This window comes from Varroa jacobsoni, unplaced genomic scaffold (assembly GCF_002532875.2).
Source record: "Varroa jacobsoni isolate VJ856 unplaced genomic scaffold, vjacob_1.0 scaffold_498, whole genome shotgun sequence".
Taxonomy (NCBI): Eukaryota; Metazoa; Arthropoda; class Arachnida; order Mesostigmata; family Varroidae; genus Varroa; species Varroa jacobsoni.
This window is the reverse complement of record NW_019213400.1, coordinates 118,602-142,090: the sequence shown is the minus strand read 5'-3', so window position 1 is coordinate 142,090 and position 23,489 is coordinate 118,602. Positions and strand designations below refer to the sequence as shown.

Sequence of the window (23,489 nt, the reverse complement as noted above, 5' to 3'; positions counted from 1 at the left end):
TCGATAAACGCGCCGAGTCCCCGCAAAAGGGACGACTACCCAAAAAAAGACGATGTCGAAGCTACTGAAGATAAAAGTTGCATTGCGTCTGTTCCGTTTAGGAGTGCTGTCGTAACAGAATATAGTAAGCCCACGACTTCACCATTTCAGCGGCGAGGGTACATCAGCGATTACTAAACTAATCCTCGACAGACGGGTTGCCTGTCCGCAAGCGCTCACCTACGGACTACTACGACATCGCGATTATTTTTATTACACTAATCGTTGGCCGTCTCCTGTTGTAGAGCACTTATCGAGTACTCTCTGTTTACCGGAGGACGTCCTTGCCGCCGCAGTTGAATAGTCTTTCTATATTTTTCTTTCTTGAGCAAGCGATTGGTTCCTCCTTGTGTGAACTTGACCGTTTTCAGGGACACACACCATCCCTGGCGGTAGTCGTAGTAATTGCAGCGGCTTCAACAACGGCAGTACCGTTTGCTGTTGCTTGTACGATGACAACGGCCCATCACGATCCAGCCGTTACTTGCGACGTATTATTGAGCCGTTGCCACAGATGATTCATTCGCTGCCCTGTTAATGTCTAGTTGTCGGATGACATCGCTTCTTGCTAAGTACGCTGTCCTGCCTGAAATAAGAGCGATTTGTCATAGAATGAAGCAAACAGAAAGGGACCTGAAACCAACAAGGCAAAAAAATTTACTGCGTCCATCGCTATACTTTGCACTATATGCAGTAATCTAATTGGGCGAAGATTGTTGTTGTAACGGTGACGTTGGCGAAAGCAAAACTAGATACGATTTCCAAGTTAAAAAGGAGAAGAGCAAAAAGGGCATGATAAAACAATTGATTTCGAGATGCCCGAACCGGTTGGGAATAGGTTAGCAACGCGAGGACGTCCAATCGCGGAATGATACCGACACAGCGAGAAACCATTTATGCCGTTTTCAGTCCGTCATAGCCTGAGTAAGGCATATTGTGGCCGTAGTGTAGGTGCTAGTGTGGCTCGCCGTAATAACTCTTTACGTGAACGAGAAATAAAATCAAATGAGCGACCTGTGGTCCCAATAGTAGCTTAAGCGAGTGCAGATTTAAGATATTGTACAGAAATAATTGCTTCGAAGTATTTTTCAAACGGGTCTTTTTTACGCCTGGTTAAATACGTGCTGCTTTTAGCTTTTACTTTAACAGTACTTGTTGTGATTGGCCGTTTTTTTTCTTATCATTTTTTCATTCAGCTATAAGGACTACGACAACAGATAGAAATTTTTTCCGTTTTTTATTTCCGTGTTAACCATCCGACAGGCAATCAAGGTGATGTAGTATGAGATTTGGCAAACACTCATGTATACATGTGTCGTCTTCCTTCATGCCGTATCTTTTATAATTTGTTATACTAATATCCGTCAAGCGATCATCACCTTAGCCTCGTACATACGCTTAATTGTTCAAAACTAGATAAGGCAAAAAATCTCAGCCGGTTCTTCAGGCCAGATCCGAATTCATCTATGTAAACTCTAGTCTAGATGGTCAGTGCCCTATGGGAAGGCAACTGACAACGCACGGTTAAGTGCGGCTTGAAATAGGGGAGCTGGTTGGCTTTTGTTGGCTCTCCCAAAAAAACAAACGTTTCACTTTAGACGGCAGAAAACGGGTCTCACATTCAATTGATAATGTTCTAGGAAGGATTGTTGCCCGAATTCATAGCAAGCTTCCAGAGCAAAACTGCTTTCATCTATCATTCTTCCCAGCATTATTTTTAGTATGCTCTCGTAACGCTAGTTGAAGTATCACGGTGTCGCTGGTCCGTCGCACTCACTGACATCGTACCGATTCTTTGCCAACTGAGGCTGTGGGTCGCGCAAAATGAGTCGAACATGTTTCGGCCATTAGTGGGTCGCGTCAATAAATCAATTGCATCTGCCCCATAATGGCGATTGTCCAATGTGAGTGTGTGTGTATACGATTGCTTAGCTAATGACATAAACATGAAGGGATTTTTGGGTCCTAGGGACAAACTCTGGCTTTCTGCGAAGTATTTAGCGCGACGATAACAGCAGCAACAACAGTAGCGTTACGAAATGAAATCATTGAAACTAGTTGTACTAACCGGATAAGGCAGGCCAACAATTAATGATTATTCTGCTTCAACTCAGCGCCAAAATTTTTCATAGTGATTTCAATCTTCGCTGGCAGAAACGCGTCGTATCGCAATAAGTGCCCAATCCGAATGTTTATCATCTGTCACTAATAAACGAAAGGGCTGAAAAAAATAGTTAGGCCCAATTAAAAGAACTAATTCTTAATTAAAGTAATTAAGAAACGTAGTACATTCAGTGGGTAACTGTACTGGATTGGAGCTAATTATTTTTATTTGGAGGACCTGCAAGCACCACACGGCGAGATTCCCAAGAATACAAAAAGCTCAATGTTATCCTTTCCTATAACGAAGGCCACGATGTCGCATTGGCGTGTAATAGGCCCTTCGATAGATCTATGCAATAGCTATGCTTACGAAACACCTATTCTTAGTTAAAGTTAAATTACTTGACTTACATTGACACGAACTCTCTCAGGGGATACGATCGCTCTGAATTTTGGCAGAATATTACGCCTGTAGCAAGTTGTGGCCTTAACACATGAGATGTAATCATTTCAGGATTATAGTGAACTACGTTATCTTCGTTTTGTTAAACTTTGCGTAAAAGTTCGAGGATAGGTTGCAGATTCACTTCCCCAACTTCGCATTGACACTTCCATGAGACAGGGTCCTGCAAAACCTGGAAGAGAAGCTTCGTTCTCTGGCGGGGCGTTCGTACTGGCCTCGCATATGTCGGCACGAGTTCAAATTATATTCTGTATAACTTCGCAACTAAATGCAGAGCTGTGATCGGCTATACATCGTAGCTCATAGATGTTCTTACATTCAAATCTCTCACGGCTTTATGTAACTTGTACAATACTGTGTCGTACATTTGTATGTCCAAAATATTCAGATAATTTTACACCGAGTTATTTTGTCAATCTTGAAAAATTAGATTTTGAAAATCCTTTAAAATCTACTATAGCGATAAGCAAGCTTGGATCATACATTGCCACATGGTCTACAGAAACCTTTGTTCAGGTCAAGGGTGAGAAGGTAAACATGATTAAGCTTATGTACAATATATACATTACAGAAGCTGACATAGATCTTTGGAAGCTTTCAGACGTGCTTCTGTTTTTTCTGAATACTAATTGTTGACATGCGTTCGATGGTTCTATGTCGCGGAAGTTGCACAATAGTAAAGCAATGTGGCCTATTTCGTAGTTTCGTCGCTCACCCCAAATCGCTTGAGGGTTCTTTTCAGTCAGGGTGTAGTTGGTGAAATTAGCTAGTCGTAATATTTAGCTTTTGGCAACTTCCACAGTAAGAATTTCCGTCCAATGCGATAACTCGGAGAAAGCTCCTGTCAGTAAAAAAAGCTATCAGAAACTACTATCTGGAAGTATGAAGTTCCATGTCATTATTTCAGATAAGAGGGAAATAGCGCTAACCTAAACACGGAGTAGTTATGTTTGAATTGAAAGGAGTACATCTCGGACGATGAATTTCTTTCTATAAATGTTCACTGCCCATTACAATCAACATTTTGCTCTATGAGGTACAAGTGAAGAGTATCTTATAGGAGTACAAATCGTTTTCCTTTTGATCGGCACCGCAATGATTCGTTTCCTTGCGGACGAAAAGTCAGGCTGGATGGATGATCATGATTGGTATACAGGACACAACGATAATATGGCATATCCGTGTCTGAGACATTGTTTGTTAAATCGTTGTAGTCCACATTGGACACCTCGAATTACCGTGTTTTTGGCTAAAATTTGATGCACATCGTTGCTGTTTGTTGGATCGGATAGTTTTTTGAAGATGTGCGATGCTCAACGATACTCTGTCTCGGGGAACATTTACATTACAATGCGATTTTCTTCTCAAACGATTCAACACAATGCATATTCTGCTGATTATGTGTGTATATATATATATATTGCGTTGATCGGAATTATATTATTACATCAACTGTATGTTATTACCACTCTTTTCCCGCGCACGGCATATTAATCATTTGTGAATGTATCTTATGCTTATTTCATGCTTCTACACAAGTTCTTTTTTTACAACAACAATAATCGTTTTGTCCTCTACAAATCTCCGAAGACGAAATGGAGAAACGCAAAACAGAGCTCCCTAACAAACAGCGAATCACCTACGTAAAAGTATCGTATCGCTATGAAGTATACTTTCGGTAAAACTTCTCAACGGTACAAAGGCGGCAAAGTTTACAGTTTAGCCACCTCCACTTACATAGCTATCTGTTATATCTGTTATTTTTCTAACAGTTCGATATGTAGTTGATATACACACAGAATGAATACCGAATGGATATAAAATGTCAGCATGCAACAAACAGTAGCTGTGTGAAAATGTAAATCGGCTAATGTTTATGAAACGAAACCGGTTGCCTGATCTTGTTAGTGCGCTAAGTATATCACGGTTGTGACGTTTAACGTACTTCCACATTACGGCGTATAATAGTAATGACAAAATCCTCGAAGCCGCCAAGGCCAAGTCACAGAACAATGCAGAGAGAACAAAGAGACTCTAACCCTGACTCGTTCAGAACGTTTCTTTCGGGTAAATGCGCTATTTGAGATTAGTCAACAGTTTTGTTTTTTTTTTTAACGAAAATAGAGTGTTCGTGAGAACAGGGTACCTGTAGCCGCGTTCCTTTGGCTTCCTTCAATGACGCGGTCGCAAGCCTGAGCAAATAAGATGATATCGACCTCAAAGCTGTAAGTTTGCTACTTCAGCTAGGAAGATTTCCGCTGAATTTCGTGATGACCAAATGCGTCCTTGTTCCTGTTAAACACAAGAAGAAGGACAACTCCGCCTTTTCAGCTTGTATAGCTGAAGAGACAGAATACAACCCTTTCAAGCTGACGCAACATGGCGCGACTGACTGCACGGTGTCACTTTCAAACTTCAAAAAAAAAAAACGTGCAAATATCTAATGGTGTAAAAATGGCGTCCGATATAACGCTCGAGAAATTTTTCCTCCTTTTATAAGCTTAGTATTAACTGTCAGCTAATACAGATCAACCGATAGAAAAATATTCACACATTTACCATAAATCCCGTCCATTGAAATGTACCTTTACTTCAAGGTAGCAAATACTGTACTCGCGAATAACGTTTCGAAAGGAGTTCAGCGCCTCATGGGATGTCCCGTTTTACGTGTACGTCAAGCAAATAGCTTTTCGGAAAAGCTGTCGCGGCTGAATAAACGGTAGTTTCCAGTCGTTTAAACGGTTTGGAGAAGTTAATCTCTTGCTTAAGAAGAAGTGTAGTCAGATTTCGCTACTTCAGCAAATCCTAGTTAGTCGCCGAGTCATGTCTAGACCCCTTTGAAAATGTTCTAAGCATACTTCTAGAGCCGTCTTTGAAGTAGATTGTCAGGCATGGCAGGTGACAAAAACTGCTCTCAGAAAGCGTATGAAATACATACTTTTTGCAGCCGAGAATAGAAGAAACACATTCGGCATAACGCAAAGTTGAACTAAATTTTGCAAACGTTTTATCAGTGATAAAATACAATACTGTCGCGCCAATTCGATACTGGAAATAGAATGGAAGTTCAACTACCAATCTTCATTTACTTGATATAGAAAATCGACTAATACGAGTCAATGTGCATAGTTATCTATACGGCAAAACAATACATAATAAGGAAGAGCCGAAGTTTAATTTAACTTTAACAAATAGAATATTGAATAGAGTGAAATATCCAAGTTCAGCCGCCATAGATAAAAGATCATGAACCATCTACTTAACGACACTAGGGAAACGAAGCCCTGTTATGAGCTGTATGTATATGTGTTAAAAAAAAAAAGGTACTGATCAGCTCAAGACAAAATTGAAGCGAATCTTTTTTAGATAATATTTCTAAACTAAATATTCGCCCTTTCGATTAATCATCTTCTGTCATTTTTCTTCTAAGCATATAATCTCGTCAGTGGAACTTGAAACTTCCTGAGTGAAAACTTTCGACCATGAATTTTTGCGTGTTCCCATCAAAACTTAATTAATATCGCTGAGGGAGCTTTACAAAGGCCGAAACAGATGGTAGTCTGATATTGAGGCTACCATCCTGCGAATGCATTGAAAGCTACCATTCAAGTTCTTTATATGTTTGTCAAATAGCTGAAAATGTCTGTAGTTTAGCATTGTTACGGCGGAATATGGCGCTTCTAGGTTCACTAGTTCTGGTTGTTTTTTTTTCAATACCTTGTATTGTAAACACATAATTTGACTTTGTTTGGCGTGGGTCTGGGCTTTGCCACAATTTTGGCTCGTTACTGTAGAGTTTTGCGGCGTTTCGTATTGAGAAATGCGGTCGCGTAAATTATGCTGTGCAAAACCGTGTAGCATGCTAACATCGAGCTTCTTTTTGTAGCCAGCCATTTTAAAATGGCTTAAAATTGTGTGATGGTAAATGTGTAGTTTATTGGTAATACCTGTCTGTAATAGGTGTCAACCTAGAAAGTGCCAACTTTTATAACTTGTTTCATAACTGACTGGCCAGGATGACGCGCATATCTTACATCGAAATTTCCAGAACGAAAGTGATGAAGTCATCTTTGGGCCGTCCCTTCCGATAACGTATCTTGACCGTGAACAGCACAAAGTTATTTATAGACGTAGACAGCATCTGTGTCTTTATCGTAATTTGAATGGTAAAATATTAACAAATTTTTGCGGAGATATCATTTATTTATGCCGACCTCAGAATACATATTATCTAAGATCTTAAAGCCATCTAGCTGGAAATACTTTTCCAATATATATATGCATTACTAACGGTAGAAGTTACGTATATATATATATATATATATATATATATATATATATACGTAACTTCTACCGTTCGTTGTTATGGGATGGAAATACCTGAACTTGTTCTCTTGAACCCCCCAAAAGATCTCAATGCTGCGCAACCTGTATTCCGACCTGTATATGGCCTGTTTTCCGCTGAATAGTGCAATTTCAGACACTTGGATAGTATTGTACAGCTTTATTAGCTGATTTGAATTTTAAGAGATGAAGTCCTGCAGTCTTATGTTTACCTCAGTAGTGCAGCTGCGATCCTTCTTTCAATTCTTAACGACCAGATTTCTAACGACCAGCAACACAAAAACTTTTCTCAATGACGTAATAGTAGTGACTCTCTGTAATGTCTCGATCGATATTATTTGAAAGCACAAAACAGCGAAGGAACACAGGCATGTAGCTAGCTCTCCGCGCTGCTACATTGTTTTGCAATGGCAGCAAACGGCAAATTTTTCAAAAAGGAAGGGTTTTTCTATTCTGTTAGACATAATTTTTAAAGAAAGTTGACATTACGAAAACAAGAAACAAGTTACTGGTATGAAATTGGTTAAAAATTCGTTAGGTGACGTTGCATGGATAACTTCTCAAATGTTTATTTTTAATTAATATCTGCGTTAATTTTTAAAATGTTCCACTAATAGAACAAGTATTGTGTAATGGCTGTCAACTGTAATAAAACCCGGTGGAGCTAATTAAAGCTCGCATAAGTTTTTACTGGTTTATTTCACGTATTTATTTAATAATTTATTGTTTTTTTCCAAATAATTAAACGAACTATTCTGAAATGCACAATATTGCGCACTCCTTTGTAGGGGTGCATTTCTTGCAAAGTATATTTGAAACTAAATTGGATGGTTAAGTGACCAAGCTAATATATTACAATGAAATTACACTGCATGTCTAATGCAGGTTCTTTGCACTTAAATTTGAAACTTACTTTCAACGATACTTCTGTAAGCATTACTTTAAATTGGGCACTAAGTTTAAAGGATACGTTTTAGAAAGTTAGGGAAGATCGGATTTTTTGGACCACCAATCTAAGTGAAAATGACTTTACAAAAAGGAGTCGTAGTTAAGCGATAAATAGTGGTATCAGATGTTCGAAAAGTAACGCATTTTCATCATTCTCAATTTAAATATAATTAAGCATATATAGTATTAACGTATATGCCTCATGTTTAAGAAATTGTAACAGCATGTAGAAATTTAGGCAGTGTTTCCGACAATAAAGGTCAAGCCAGAGAGGAATAATTTTTCTCAATAAGTGATTGAACTTAATGTCATAATGCAATAACCCAACCTTTTTAGTTACCAGCCCTTTTCAACGATTATAAATATTTGAATTTTATTTTTTTTACCTTGTCTCAGTCCTTCCGTGCTGTCATCTCTTTTTTCATTCTCTCGTGCCTGTAAATGTCCTCGATTTCCTGACAAGGCGAATGAATAACCTGGAGCGAGCCGGACTCTTGAAAACTGGCGCTTCGAGGCTGAAGGCTTGTGTGCTTGGCGAAGCCTAAAACAGTCTTTTCTGCGGGGTGGCCATTTCGATGCCGACCCCGATAGAAGAGTCCTTTTAACCAAGAACACGAAGAAGCAGATCTCAACGAAGCATTTCCGGGAAATACGACGATCTCACGTCCAATGACCTCTGTACATGAACACAGTGAAGCGGGGTGCTGGAGACACAAAGTCGGTTAGCTGTCGGCGTCAAGTTCGCGCGCACATCTTTGAATTTAAAGCGAACTAGAGAGAAAGAAGTTGGATTCATGAGATGTGATTGGTCGAGAGATAAGCCGACCAACAGTTAGAACTGTTGGACGAGATGACCCTACACTCGGAAGGTCCGCACTTTGATGCTTCATGGACGTCAGCACGGATGTAACTATCGACAAAGTATTAATAATACCACCAATGTGCTGTGCAAAAACTACAAGATCCAAAAGGATCTTAATCCATTTTTACAACTGTGCACTGTTTCTAAGAGGAGGAAAACACCTTTACTTTTCGTCTGTAGGAAGCTTTGCAACTTATGTAATGTTGGGCCGCACGCACCGTTCTCTGTGTAAGTTCATTATCCTTGTTGTCGGTACTTGCTTTGTCAGTCATATAGTCGCCATGGTATTGTTGAACGCTACAAGGAACGTATAGAAAACAAGAGTCACTTTTTGATTTCATCTAGTGATAAACGTGCTGATGAACCGTCCAGCTTATTTTATATATTTTTAGACATCAGCTATTCGTTAAGAGTGTTTTGATTTTTACACAATTATACAGACACGCTAGCTATGATATCCGTTCTGTTACAGCGAACCCACTGCACTTAAACACGATAGGGCATAGAAACTAATCGTTCAGGGCGTTCCAAAACTTACCTTGGGGTTTGTATGTACATTCATGAAACGAACATACCTACCTAGCTAAAACAATCTTCCCTAATCTCCATATACTTAGCACATAGCTTGCCCTAAACGCATAGCTTAATCAGTCGAAGCCAAAGCTGCGCTTTATTCTATTAAGTAAATTTTCACTTCAATTATTTATGGCATGGTCTAAAGAGGCTGAAGGAAAATTACTATTTTGGTGCAACCCTACCGCAACAGCCGTGCAGCATTAACGTGTAACGTAACGAATTGCTTCGAATGTGTACTCTACGAAGATTCGGAAATCGAAATTATCTAGAAAGGCGTCTATCAGCCGCATAGGGTGTGACAGGATAAAAACACATCTTCAGTACGCCTTACGTAGGCCTGGATTCGTGAATGATTAACATAAACATGTTTAAGTGAATCTAACAAATTCTGAGGAGTCCAATAGCTGAGATCAGGACGATACAATATTCCGGTAGGATTTTCCCGTCATGCTTGCATAGGCTAATTATTTCTTTGCATTTTCCACATCATAATACCTTAGTGGTAATTGATCAGAACTGTCAGATTAATATTATCATAATAGTAATATTTTTTTAATTTATATATATATATATATACGTATATATAATACAAATTTAAATAATAAAAAAAAAAAAGTAATAGATTAGATCCACTAGAACCAGTCGTTTCGTTCGAGGTAGTAATGCTTGCATCACTTATTGTTACGACTTTGCTCCATTGTATATGCGCAGTTCAGGAACCGACAGTTACCAGGAAGTTATAGAATTGAGCCATTATATATTGCTATTACCACGAAGCAACTGACTGATTGAAGCGCGAGCCATCTATTGTAACGTTTATGTACAAGCCGCAACCCCTCATGCGTCCCTTCAATAAATTCACAGCGGAACCAGGCATCATTGGTATTTTTTGCAGTTTCTGTACGTGTGCGGGCATTCGCTTGCGTTTCTGTTACGATGGTCTATGTCCGGCCAAGGTGCTTTCAGGACTGATGCCATAACTGGAAACAGCTTTTACCCTTTTAGTCAACGAAATCTTATTCTCTGCTTCTTCACCCATCAGCAGTATTGTCAAAGCTGTTGCTGCTAATGTCATGATCGCTGCGACGAATACTTGTTATCTTCTGTTTGAAGATCAAGGGCAAATGCGACCGCAGTGCAATTTAAGCTGACTTCAACGCGTAAAGCTAATGATGCAGAAACACTGTCAACCAAAATACAGTCATTGCAACACAATCAAGCATCGCAAACGGGAAGACGACGAATCGAGATAGGCAAACAAGGCGTGATTGTACATATCTATTCGTAAATTGAGCGACTAGCTGGGACAATGCACAATAGGTAGTACAGATACTGTATGACATAATGCGGTACAGGCAATCAACTTCGGGAACGCTAACATGATCGCAAGTAAATATGTAAGCAAGTCAATGAAATAGAAAATATTAATAACGTCAATTTACAATTCATTAGCTATGATTTTTGGGTACGTCACACTGATTTCGTTCGCACATTACACATTAAACGAAACGCGGAATATCCCCTTAGGGCTAAATAATACGATATTTTTCCTGAGATTGGTACACGTCGTGTTTTCTTCTTGATAATTCTTAAAAATAATTGGCTAGAATGAAGACATTTGCTTTGTCATGGCCAACAGTGGGCTATGCGAATATTCACCATTACTTAACCTATCTACAGTATCAATTCTACATTCATTCATATAAACTACACATTTTACACACTGAACATTAGATCTGGCCAGGCAAAAATATTTTGGGCGCTCTTAAACATGAACGCTAGGTGTCCATACGGCACGACATGCACGTAACAAAATAGAACAAAACATATTTCCGAGTTGCGCTTATCACCGAGAGTGTTCACCCATCAAATCATGCTCACTCGCGTAGCAAGCAGCGATACGACCTTGCATGGACTCTTCTTTCTACTGTGGATTTGGCTCTGTCTGAGCAAAGAGATCCATTTGTGTGCCTGGTTGACTAACGTAGTCATTATTTCTATTGAAAACAAAAACTCGAGAAAGGCAAGAAAAACACTACACTGACGTACTTTGTTCGCTTGTGACTTCCGAGAGGCGGGAATACTGCTGGGCATGGCTATTTTCCCAATGGAGTCGTGTCTTACGGCACGTCACCGGTCCTTGAGTTCGCCGCAGATGAATGGCTTAGTATGGCTAAGTAAAATATACCGACCGGATCATTATTAAAATTAATCGATAATTACTTTCCTTATCCAAGCACTGCGGTTACGATTCTCCATACTTTATGTACAACGCATTATAAAATATGCGAACGTTCAGAGGCTTAGATAAGACTTCTGCTGACGTAAGGTACTTCAAAATATGAGCCGGCGAAGTTATATTCAGCTAGCACGAGCTGCATGCAGTTTGGGAAAAAATGTTTTCGCAAGAACCCGATAGAGAATCCATAAACAGAAGCAGCTATTAATTACTATATGTGAAGTTAGTTAGATCTTGCTGTTCATAAAGAAGCCAAAAGGCTAAATTCGTCAAAAATATATAATAAACATTTACTCTTTATTTACAAGCAACTGGTGAAGTTCGACGAAAGATTTCTGATGACTTTATGTCTGCCCTGTACTGGGCGCCTCCATGCGTGGCAAGAGATAACAAAGCCGGCGATCTGAGTTAAGTAACCTAAATAACTCATTACATTATAAAGGATACATAATTTTTTTAGGTGTTTAAAATTCAGCCGATATTTTTATGTGTGCTTCTTCTTGACTAGTGAAAGCGTCCATCAATCTTAGTCATCATTGGTATATTTCTTGCTACTGCGAGGGTGTCCTATTTCTTTATCCTATTTTATTTCAACAACTTATTGTCTCAGTTCAGGACACTTCAATGTAGCCTCCCTTGGGAAGTTTTGCAATCTCTTTCCTTTTCTGAATCATGTTCATTTCCTGCTTGATTCGCAAAACCAGCCGGTCCAAAGGTTTCCTTTACGCTGTTGCCACATAAGGCCGCTCTTATTGAATTTAGGCTTCACTCCGTGCGGCCGACATTCGTAGCCTATTACCGAGTTCCAGGTCGCTAGAGTATCACTGCGAGACCTTCAATCGTACTTTTTTTGAGCAGCGGTCAGCTGTCATCGGCCATTGGCTAGTGCATGGAGGTCTGAGATAGTGTTATAATCTGAAAATCAGCACGGCGGTCCCAAACGGTGTACGGCGACTGGAGAAGCCCTATGTTGGCTTGCGTCGCTTTCCTTGTCTTCACTACATCCTTCAACTTACCCGCCCGCTATTCTCCGTTGATTAGCAAAATCAGTATGAAACGGAGTAAGTGAGTTTGCCTTCTTTCGTACTTGTGGGAGTACTTTTCACTATGCCTGCAGGCATATCAGCTAGTCTGCTAAAACTAAGCTAAGCACTGCGTCTGTCATCGGCTGAGTGCAGACCCTGGAATTAGAGTGAAGTGTCATTTCAACAGGGGTAGAGCCGCACACCGAACGCTAGCCACGAGAAGATACGGAAATGAAGGACCCAACTGGCCATTTTACGTTTTAGGGACTTCATGGGTAAACGTTATCGGCTTAGCGCGGCAGCGGTGATGGTAGTGAGGGAAATAGTGATAATTCAATTACAAAAACGACGGGGACAATTAGCCTGTGACGCGACTCGGACAGATTAGTTCCTCCTCGATGTTCGGCGGTAAAGCATCATTTTAACGGCACTCAAACTGTCCCTTTCGCAGCTAAAGTGCTTGAGAAAAGGCTGAACGGCATGACATTCGGGCTAAGTCTTGCTCTTTAGCCTCTAATCTCATGGTGTTACTGGGGCAAAATTGCAAATGTTGCATAATTGCGAAATCGGAAGTTTGGAACTGAGAGAATGAACTCTTAGATCTAGCAATATGGTACATAAAGCAGCTTTCTATGCAAATTCGCGCTGTACAGGCAGTAGTTGTTGAGTGACAGCGTAGCTGGGTGCCGGTTCATTTGCGGTGTACAATATAACGTGAAATGTAATATTATAAAATGTGTACATGTTTTAAATTGCAACAAGTCACTGTCGAAATTGTTACCGCGTTGGATATAGTTAACGGGTACCACATACGTTCTATCTCACGAGTCGCTCTTTTACCTACTGTAACAGTAAATTTTCCGAGACGGCCGGAGTAGAATGTTGTCAGACTCCACAATTATGTGTATGCCAACGATGAAAACGCGACAGTTTCTTTGAAATTAGTTTGAAAAAGCAACCTGGCTAATTTTACCATTTAAGAATAATTTTTTGAACCCTTTCGAATATACTCGGCTAAATTGCGTGAAGAACTAGCCATGTGAAGGCCATGGAATGAAGGGACTCTAGTTGCACCTTTTGTATATTTCCAAAAAACACTAACACAGCAACAGTTAGTAAGCAATGCTCTCCATCCCGATGGCTGTTCCGTTAGTACCAGCGCGTGCGTTTGCGGGAAGCAGAAGTGCAACCGCACTTGAATCCTTCAACCTCAACATATCCTCTTTCCTGTCCTCCACCTTTACTATTTACAAATAAGGATTTCATTATGATAAGACAGGCTTACAAATGACTAGGGAGATTATTTTTATTGGAAATTAAATAATTAGCCATTGCACATGTTATATAAGAAATGATGTTGGCAAACGAGTCGCATTCACGGTGAACTTTTTTCATGGGAAATCAATCAACTTAGGCCTGCTATTGCTGTTCTAATAAACCTAATTCAATTCATCTAACTGTTACATTGTGTAACGGGCATAGTTATCATAGTCATTTGCACTAGAACTGTTTATAAAAAGGTTTAGAGATGCATCCATGCCGCGTTGACTTTCGTTGGAACTGTTTAAATATGAACCTTCCAGAAGCTAGCAGAAAGCTAAACGTTACTACTTACTTTGAAACAAATAGCTTGGAACTCGAAACATTTATAAAAGGCGGCCATACTCAGCTACGTAGATGACCCATTATCACGTGCGGTGTAGAGGCCCTTGCCAGGGGTGGAGTTCCTGTCATTGGATCACTTGGGGGTGGAGTTCATAGGCTATGACCAGGACTTACAGTTCGGCTTCTAAAAACATTTTTTAGGAGCCAGCGTCATAGGTGTAACGTCTTTTGAATGAAGTTAGCAGTACATCTTTCGCCTACACCGCAGTCCAGCAGAGGGCAGCGTCTTCGTTTTGGTAGACATAGGCAGAGGCAAACAAAGAGCAGTTAGAATAACCAGTTAATAGAGCGATATTTTGACGTCGATCGGAGTTGGCAAATGCGGTTGCAATATACACATCAAATATAACTTGCATGGCTATGAAACCCAATTTGGCACAGAAGTGTAACAAACGGATTTTAAGAGACCTAAGCTGAACTCTTATCAGAATATTCCAGCTTCCAAAATAGCACTTTTCATGTAGAGGTTTTAGATTTCCCAACAGCGACGTTTCTTGAAACGTATAATTTAGCTGAAGATGAAATTGAAGTCGTAGAATTGTAACTTAGCTTCTGACGAAAAGTGCGTCCCTGCCAGGCGCTGTTGACCGTAACAGTTTTACCGCGGTTTATTTTTTTTTAACCCTTTTTGGAAGTTTATACAACCATATTTACCTAATTTCACTAAAATCTCTCTGATCATTTTCAGAGATACAATCTGACCCAGTAATACATAAACGAAGTACGGCCAGAGCCGCTGGGATGTGTGTTCTTTTTGGCAACTTTTAGGTTAGGCATGGGCGGCCTACAACTAGATGTTCCTGAATTCGAAAGCTATGAAGTCCAATATTAAGACTGAGCGCAAGAAAACTTGGTCTAGTTCGACCCGTCAGAGCATAGAGCGCGTGATTGGAATCTACATATGTCTGCGTTTATTAAAATATATCAGATAATCATGTCAGAATCCTATAACGCGACATGTCAGCTCAGTGTTTTTACGCGATATCAGCTTGAAGCAGCGTTTCGTATTATTCAATACGCACAAATTATTTATGATGAGATGAGTATATTCGGCCTTAGTAAGCGAGCATCCATCCACACGTGTCCTTTAGATTTATCCAATGGAGTTTGGGCCTCCTAAGCAAATTGCTGAACACAATGTTATTAGATGCACCTTTTTTCTTCGTCTTAGGCCATTTAATATAGTATATCTTATATAAATAAGAAGAAATATATTTAAGCACGTAATTTTTTACCTTTTATATCTGTAATGTAACGTACTAGAAATTGTACGTTGTATTACAGGCAGGACTGTACGTAGAAAATTCTGAACATAACGTTTTAGAATGAAGTTAAACGAGGAAGCAGATACAGATATATTGTACGTCCAATGAATTCATGTTTTGATAGCGAGGCCTAAAAATATTGTGGAACATTCAGATCAAACAATGTACTTGAGGAACGAGTAGGTTCAGTGAAGCAGTTTCTGATTTGTTTCTGATTTTCAATTGTACATTTACTTGCCATAAAGGTGGCGGTGTTTCATTCAGGAGGCGAGTTATTTCCCTAAGACACAAACATTGCGGTAATATATTTTGGTATATGGTACTAAAGCAACACATAATTCTCCCTGACCTATTTATATACGAACGTTAGACAAATAGATACCATTACGTACAAAAGGTATAAAGCCGTTGCCAATGTTTCCAAAATATGCGAAATAATTTCTTCAGTTATATCACATACTTACTTGCTGTTTGTCGAGGTTGAACGATCACTATGGTACACGCTATTATAAATCCATGTTTATACGTCTACTTAGACAGAAAAAAAGCCCCAGACCGTACTTAGGAGAGATGAATATACCTATTATTAGATCAAAACGATCAAAATAGTATTAGATACATACTATACAGTACCAGACAAAGCACAATTCAGTGATGTCTGGTTTGCATAATGCATTTGCCCTCAACCTCCAAAAAAAAGCCACAAAGCAATTGCAAAATCTTCCGACCTGAACAAGAGCTTAGAGGTACTATATACGTACGCCAAAGTAGAATACTGTTCGATTGACATTTTGCAGCGAAGAAAAGCTTCTTTGACACCGTAATGTAAAACGATTGTCTTTTGTAATTTTACTTTTCTGTGATTACTCGTTGAATTAGGCTGCATATTATTTAAGTGTTATTTCACAATAACGCTTAATCAACAAATACTTAAATCTAATTCTAAACCGTTTGTCTTGAAATAAAGGAGGTGCATGAGTTATTGAGTCTCCGTGGGAATTTATGAGATATCTTTGCCCATGTATATGTATACATACATATAACGCGATCATTTTAAGTGGGTGACAAGTCACAGGAATAACGGTGAGAGAAGTTTGTAATGAAAACGAGATAAAAAATTTATAGAGAACAAAGTAACAGCCAACATCGATGTATATTGTACAGAAGTATGAGCCAATACATTTACGCATGACCGAGATACCCAAAGCTATTTCCTTTTATAGTCCGCTTGCTGGGACCCGGGTGAAGGATTCATAATTTGTTCACGGACAGATGGAAGCGCGCACTCTGATGGTGAAAAGCACGACAATACCGACTAAATCGCTACCATTTTTGCTACTTTTCGTGTGACTTGGAACCGTATTGAAAGCACATTTCTAAATACCTCAACGAGAAATTGTGGTTGCTTCTTCTTTTTCAGCCTCAGCTTGTACTTCCTGACACTCTTTTTCAAGCCTCCATCTTCTTGTCCTTTCTAGATTTTATTTTTTTCGCATAATGGTTCCGAAGAAAGGTCATTCCTGTTTTCCGTGCCTCTGTAGACCCGAGTATATGATCAATAACGTCCTTAAACATGATCCAAGGTCCTTCTGGCAATGTTTCATACCATGTGATGCACCCTGTTTGTTTCACTGAACGCGCAGAATACGGATACGTGACGTTGCTTTTTCCCCATCTTTGTTATGTAGGTTTGGTACTGATCATATCCAGCCGATAGCTGCGTGCTATGGTAGCTGAGATCGCCGTTGTTGTTGTCATACTAGGCTGACAAGTCTGACATAAAATACCTCGTTTAGTTTCCTGGTCTACGGTGTCCCGTTCCTGGTTGCGTCCATTTTTCCTACGACTTCCGTACGGTTTCTATTTGGGCCGTCGACAAATCTATAAACTAAGCTAGACATTGTTTTGCTTTCTTCCTCCACTTTAAGATCCCAAAGTAACGTCTTGGCGAGAGCGAAAGTCGCCTTGGTAAGAATTTGCTCTGGCTTCTAACTGTTATAATGTTTAGTATGTTGATATGGTCAGCCGTTTCAGACAGAACCCTGGCCTAATCCGTTCACGGATTCTCCGCTTTTGGCTCACACCGGTCGCAGACCTCTGTGCATGAGGCAGCCTAACTTCATGTAGGAAAAGGTAGCTGTCTTCTGAACAATCTAATAATGTTGACAATCTTGTTGACTACCACAACGTCTTTAAAAGTACAACATAGCAGAATGGTGCGAGCTGCCCCGCAGTGCACCATCAGCAAACAAGCAAAAGCCCGCCTGTCTTTATACCGTTACTTCATCGTTGCCACTGTCAAGGTCGTATAGCAGCAATACTGACGTCGACGCCAGCCTTGTGACTGGTCGTAGCTGTCGACGCTAATCACACAGTCACACATAGTTCTAATAATGGTAGCAGTTTATTTACAATTGTTCCGTCTGCTGCTTTTCTGCTTCCGCTTTCAATTGTCTCCCTTTCAGAGCGAGTCGATCAATTTCTCTACAGAAGAACACCAAGTGAAGAAGTGCGGAAGATCTGCAGCAGTAATAATGGGAGAGACTAGTCTGACAGTGGATGCTCTTAATCGTACGGCAGAAACAGCACCGTCAGCCAACAAGACGAGTAGGAATTAACCTGGACGAAGCAATAGCAAATGTGTACTAACGGGTAATTCCTGCTAGCGACTGGAGTAGCAAATGCATGAACGATAGTCACAGTAATATTTGACAATTGACACATTGTTCTTACCGCATGCGGCCGCTGTTCAAAAAAACGGTTATGGCCTGGAGAATTGTGGTAAGGTGCGGACCCTTAGCAAATTGAAGCTTCCTCTGTGGAACGGTTGTGATTGTACAGTGATAGTATCTTGAAGGATAGCGAACGGATTATACGAAATGAAGCAGTTTGGATGCATGAGATAAACAATTACGAAAGGACACAATACATTGACTGATTAATTTCGTGTATAAGGATCACGGAGTTCTCGTGTGGTGACGAATGTGTAGATGCGGACATAACAATAAACAGAACGAAATACCTGTGAACCGTAATTGATTACCGTAATTAACTGAAAATAAATAGATTCAATTTAGTCATTGCAATGGTGTCATCGACGTGAACTAAGGAATCACCGTTAAGTGGCTTGTAAAAGCGATTACAGATCAAACAACATCCCTGTTCGATTTTCTACGCTAATTTAATGATAAAAGTATACCCATTAAGGGGTCTAGCTTAGGCCAGTGTGCGTGTGTAGAGTTCTCTGTTCGGTATCTCATCATGGAGGCAACACGACAAACATTTGCTGGCCTTAGCGCGATTCAGAAGACGGCTGCAATGGTACTGGTAGCAATATTCGCTTCATATTTGTGTCTCTTCGCACACCGTTATTATCGAATATGGAAAACGCTTAGGAATATGCCTGGTCCTTTTTCTCGGGGATTGGCGGGCTACATACCGCCAGCATATAATATATTCTGTTTAGTTCTACAACATACGTATGCTGAATTCCTCGAGACTTCGACAGGTAAGTTTGTTATTATCTTTTCTGACACGTTACTATACGAGCAGACTGTAAAAATGAAACTGGATTTCGTTTACGTGATGCTCTCTTTGGGAAAATTTGGGTTAATGCCAACTTTATAATCTCTAATACTGAAAATAGTGTGCGAAAATCTCTATAAGGAAGATTTTAGTATTTGTTGGTATAATCAGTTGGTTAGTGTTCTCAACTCAGTAGTGATAGAACTCGATGTATCGATAACATCCATTTGGGGGTGCTTTTAAAATAGACATGTTAGCATATACTACAAGCATGAGGAAACCTCATTTAGGATAAGTACATTTTTTATTATGAGAAATTACGTTCTTCTTATTATTTGCGGGAAAGGGTACATATGCAGCGAACGCATTAAAGACATTCACACACTTCTTTATAGTGTTGACGCGATGAACACACATGAAGTAAGACTTCGACGATTCTGTGATAATTAATTGTTTGGTTCGTAAATCCTAATTCAAGTGAAACCGCAAAAATACGTTGTTATGCGTTTCATTTTAATTGTTTTTGGATATAGAGCCGTGTTTCCCTCCTACCGTCTCTCGTAGATATCTAAAGTTGGTTGAATTTTTTAAGAGAATTTGAGTGGTACTTTTCATGTACGATCAGGCATTATCAAAGCCCACTTTTTAGGTGGGTCGAGTATATGATTCAACCCCGATGGTTGGACATGCGTCCGTTGAGACTACAACTCACTAATTCTCAGTTTCCCGGATCTTCGTTAAAGTGTACTTCGGGTCGGTGGAAAATAGTAGCAGGTGCTATCGGATAAACTGACCGGAGATGTCTAAAGTGAGTTTATTTCAACGAGATTCTGTACTACGCAAAGCTTTAAAATGTATTTAAGCTTTTGGCATTGTATTTTGATCGCTTGTAATGTTAAGAACGAGGTGACTTCCTGTATGCTGCAGATCGTGATAGCCAATTTTACTCATATCCGCCTGGTATTAATCGAGTTAAACACGTGCTGACGACAGACCGTTTTTGCAAAAAGGTTGGTTTAAATTCTACAAAAATAAGGCTTTTAAGGAAAAAAAAAAACGTTTTTTTTGCCTGCCATGTAGAAGTACTACTTACTTTTGCTATTTTTAGTATTTCGACTGCAGAAACTGCTTGCTGATTTTGAGGTTTCTTGGACCAAAGTACTTTGGGCATAAGTTTGACTTATAAGGCCTCCTGTATTGTCTCATATTTTAAGTATAATGAATAGCTGCCTAAATTACCGCAACTTTCATATATTAAGATCTCACACCTATTTACTTGAGGCTGCATGTTTTCTATCGATTTCTTCTGAATATTCTGTTGATTTCCATTGAATATTTTCGTCAAAAACAGTATGAACATATCTCTCCTATTTCGGCTGGGATATTGATTCAAATTTTCTCCGCTTTATTTATGACAGCATCATATATATATATAGTCATTTTGTCGCTAAACAGTCACGTTTCTCCGTAAGGAAAATCCTCATGGAAACCTATCATTGCAACTAGAATACAAATAGTGTATTTTTCGCTATACTGCCACTATTTGTGTTAGTTCGAGCCTAACGCAGGCTTTAATCTTTTCGGTCGCTCACGGACCTTTTCGATATCCGACAGTTGAGCAGGATTACAGTTGCTGTGTTGTCCGCTGTGTTCTACATTGTCCGAGTGTCCAATAGTAGCACGACCTACTTTAGGTTCTGGCATTGAACTCGATTGGTCGCCACGTTCATAAGACACATTTTCTCTAAAATGGCATTGCGATCCTGGTAGCGCTGTCTCTTTCGTGCCTGTCGAAAGCGAAAATTCAACTTACTACTGCTGACCATAAACCTAAGAGTACATTATAATAGATGGCAGCAATTTATATAATAAGTCGGGATATTACACACTCATCACACACTGCGTTCTTCCAGCATCGAAAGCAACATCTCGTAAAATCCAGCCCGCCATACAGATCTTCCAGCTTTCTCCCCCGCCCCCGCCTAGTTCTTACGCTCGTGTTTGCTGCTAGCTGCCTGGTTAGAGAAAAGAGGGGTCCAATGAAGCGACATGAGAACGGTGCTCTAAATGAAAGCCTGCCCAGACCCCTCCACTCGATCCCTATGTATTTCTTTTGCTTGCTTTCACCGGCAAACAGACTAATGTAGGCAGTCGGTCAGATCCTACTACGATGCGCCCCATTATTCTTATGCCATATATAGCTTGCCACTTACTGCTAAGCAATACGTTGCTATCGGTCCTCCGTTGGGGCGTAGAAAACGGAGAAATTTTGCTTGTCGTAGTGGAAGTGGCATCATCTCGTTGAGTTTATGCATTCTGTGCTCTGTTCACCGACCCCTAACGATGCTGGCTTGTGGGCTCTACTAATGTTTTTCTCCCACTAGTGAACATGGTGGTCGTATGTAGCTAGGCTGCCTAGTATATTAGCTCTGTTACAAGCAGCATCGTACGTTCACTTGCGAAGACAGAGTAAAAGCACTTATCTATGGGAATGTGTAGTGTAAAAGTAAAAATACTGATAGTGTAGTTCTACGCGACACCTTATTTCGTTCATATGGACAGCAAATACTTAGCGTGTCATAAAAAAAAACCTAGTTACTATTTTTTCCCATACCGGTTCTAGCGTCGTGCCCTTGTCTGCAAATAGGTCCCTGATCTCTAACACCATGCAGAACGTCGTCCTAGGACCCAATGTACTTCGATGTCTAACAGTGCCCAAAAAATTAGATAAGGCTTTTGAGAGGAAAAACAAGTTGTGAAATCGCAGAATGACTTTAAATAAAAACAGATTTCATGCAATCAATATAAAGCACATACGTCCACAACTGTACTTCCGAAATGAAACGATCGAAACTCTGATCAACGATCGTGAAAATATTTACAACCTCTCAATATAATGGAGATGATGGATACTGTTGCAAAATTCGCAGTAAATATTATAAGTATGTGCTGCGACTGTGTTCCACGGCATTTGCTTTACTATTCACTTACATCACAGCTGCGCAAGCAAATTCCGAGTTCGCCGTTAAGCATGCGGTTACGTCGGTCGGGGCGCCTTTTCTGGCTAGACAAAGGTTTTATGGCAACTGAAAATAGCCACCATGCTTAATGTTTAATTACCCTACCTTTAACGCCAATAATCACCACCTGACCATTTTTGTCTTTCTGTAGCCTTTTTCGTGCGAAATGCCAGATACACACATAGACAATCTTTGACATAACTGGCGCAGTGGCGGCAAAGAGTCGCAGTCATCAAGATGCAATGACTTTCACATCGTTTTACCCCGCGTATCATCTGAATGATCCCGTATGTTGTTGGCACCGCACAGTAACCTGGATAAAACGCTGGAACGGATACGCCACTTGCCGCCTTACGTAAACCTCGCCACACATGCATGCAATTGTATGTAGTTTCGGGTATCCAAAGCGTTTCCTACGACCCGTTCGCCTTCGCAGACCCTACTTACCCTCTCCTGTTTTTCGTTGTATTCAATGGCAAGATATGAAGCGGCCAGGCATGCTTTCGCTAACTCAACGTGACGGGTCACGAAAATTGCTTACATTTTTTTTTCAAAGCAGCATCTCATATATCTACGCTGAGTTAGCTAATCGGCCCTAGGAACAACGCCTCGACGAATGGGGAAACTGATGAACAACTGAAGGTGACACAAGCCGATTAGAAAGCTAGGATATTGACCGGATGTAGCATTGAGTTACTCGGTGTGTCGGCATGATGGTGCCAACGAACTTTACTTTGTGGAGAATTAAATAGTTCCGATTGGCTACGCGGGGCTGTATCGAACACCTTCCGGAAAGGTAGAAAACGACGAAGGCGAACATTCAGAGGGTGGGAGTCGCTTATTGCTATATAAATGGCCGTGTGACTATTCTCTGCTGCTTCAAATGCAGGCTACAGCGCAATGTTCATTGTGTTACATTAAGTAGATGGATTATTTGACAAGCTGCTACAATAAGATGGAGCGACAGATGTAGGAAGTGTTGAATTGTCAAGATCTGCGGTCGTTGGATTACGACAAAATTTGCGACTATATGAGCAAAATTTAATTATGCATTTTCGCACAAGTCTAATTTAAAATTAGTAGATAGTACAGGGGGTACACTTCGGATAAAAAAGGCTAGCAAACGAAACATCGACCCTTGTAGCGCCAGTTTAGTTTCAACGGAAGTTGTCTGTTTTCTTAACTGCAAACATTTACTTTTTTCATAACTGCAAAACTAATTGTAGTAGCTCTTTTTGCTACATAGAGAACTCGAGTGTAAATATTTGTCTAAAAGTCACTTGCTCTAAACTGATGATTGTTCCATAATAAAAGTTGCTTTTCATTTTTCGTTTGGTCGAGCTTAGTCGAGAAATGAAAATTTTCAGCCCTGCGTACAATCAATATCTGTACGTTTGAAAACAGCGTAACAATGA

At 40.0% G+C, this 23,489-nt stretch overlaps 1 protein-coding gene across 2 annotated transcripts in view; it reads left to right on the top strand.

Moving 5' to 3' along the window:
* LOC111260960 (cytochrome P450 4V2) overlaps positions 1-23,489 on the top strand; it is a 183,811-nt gene that overhangs the window by 92,696 nt on the left and 67,626 nt on the right. Inside the window, exon 1 of one of the 2 annotated variants that reach the window (XM_022834088.2) lies at positions 18,077-19,037. The exons of the other annotated variant lie outside the window; for it this stretch is intronic. Coding sequence (XP_022689823.1) covers positions 18,791-19,037 — 247 coding nt within the window. The 5' untranslated portion in view covers positions 18,077-18,790. Of the gene's footprint in view, positions 1-18,076; positions 19,038-23,489 lie in introns of those variants that run through there. 2 annotated transcript variants of the gene reach the window in all.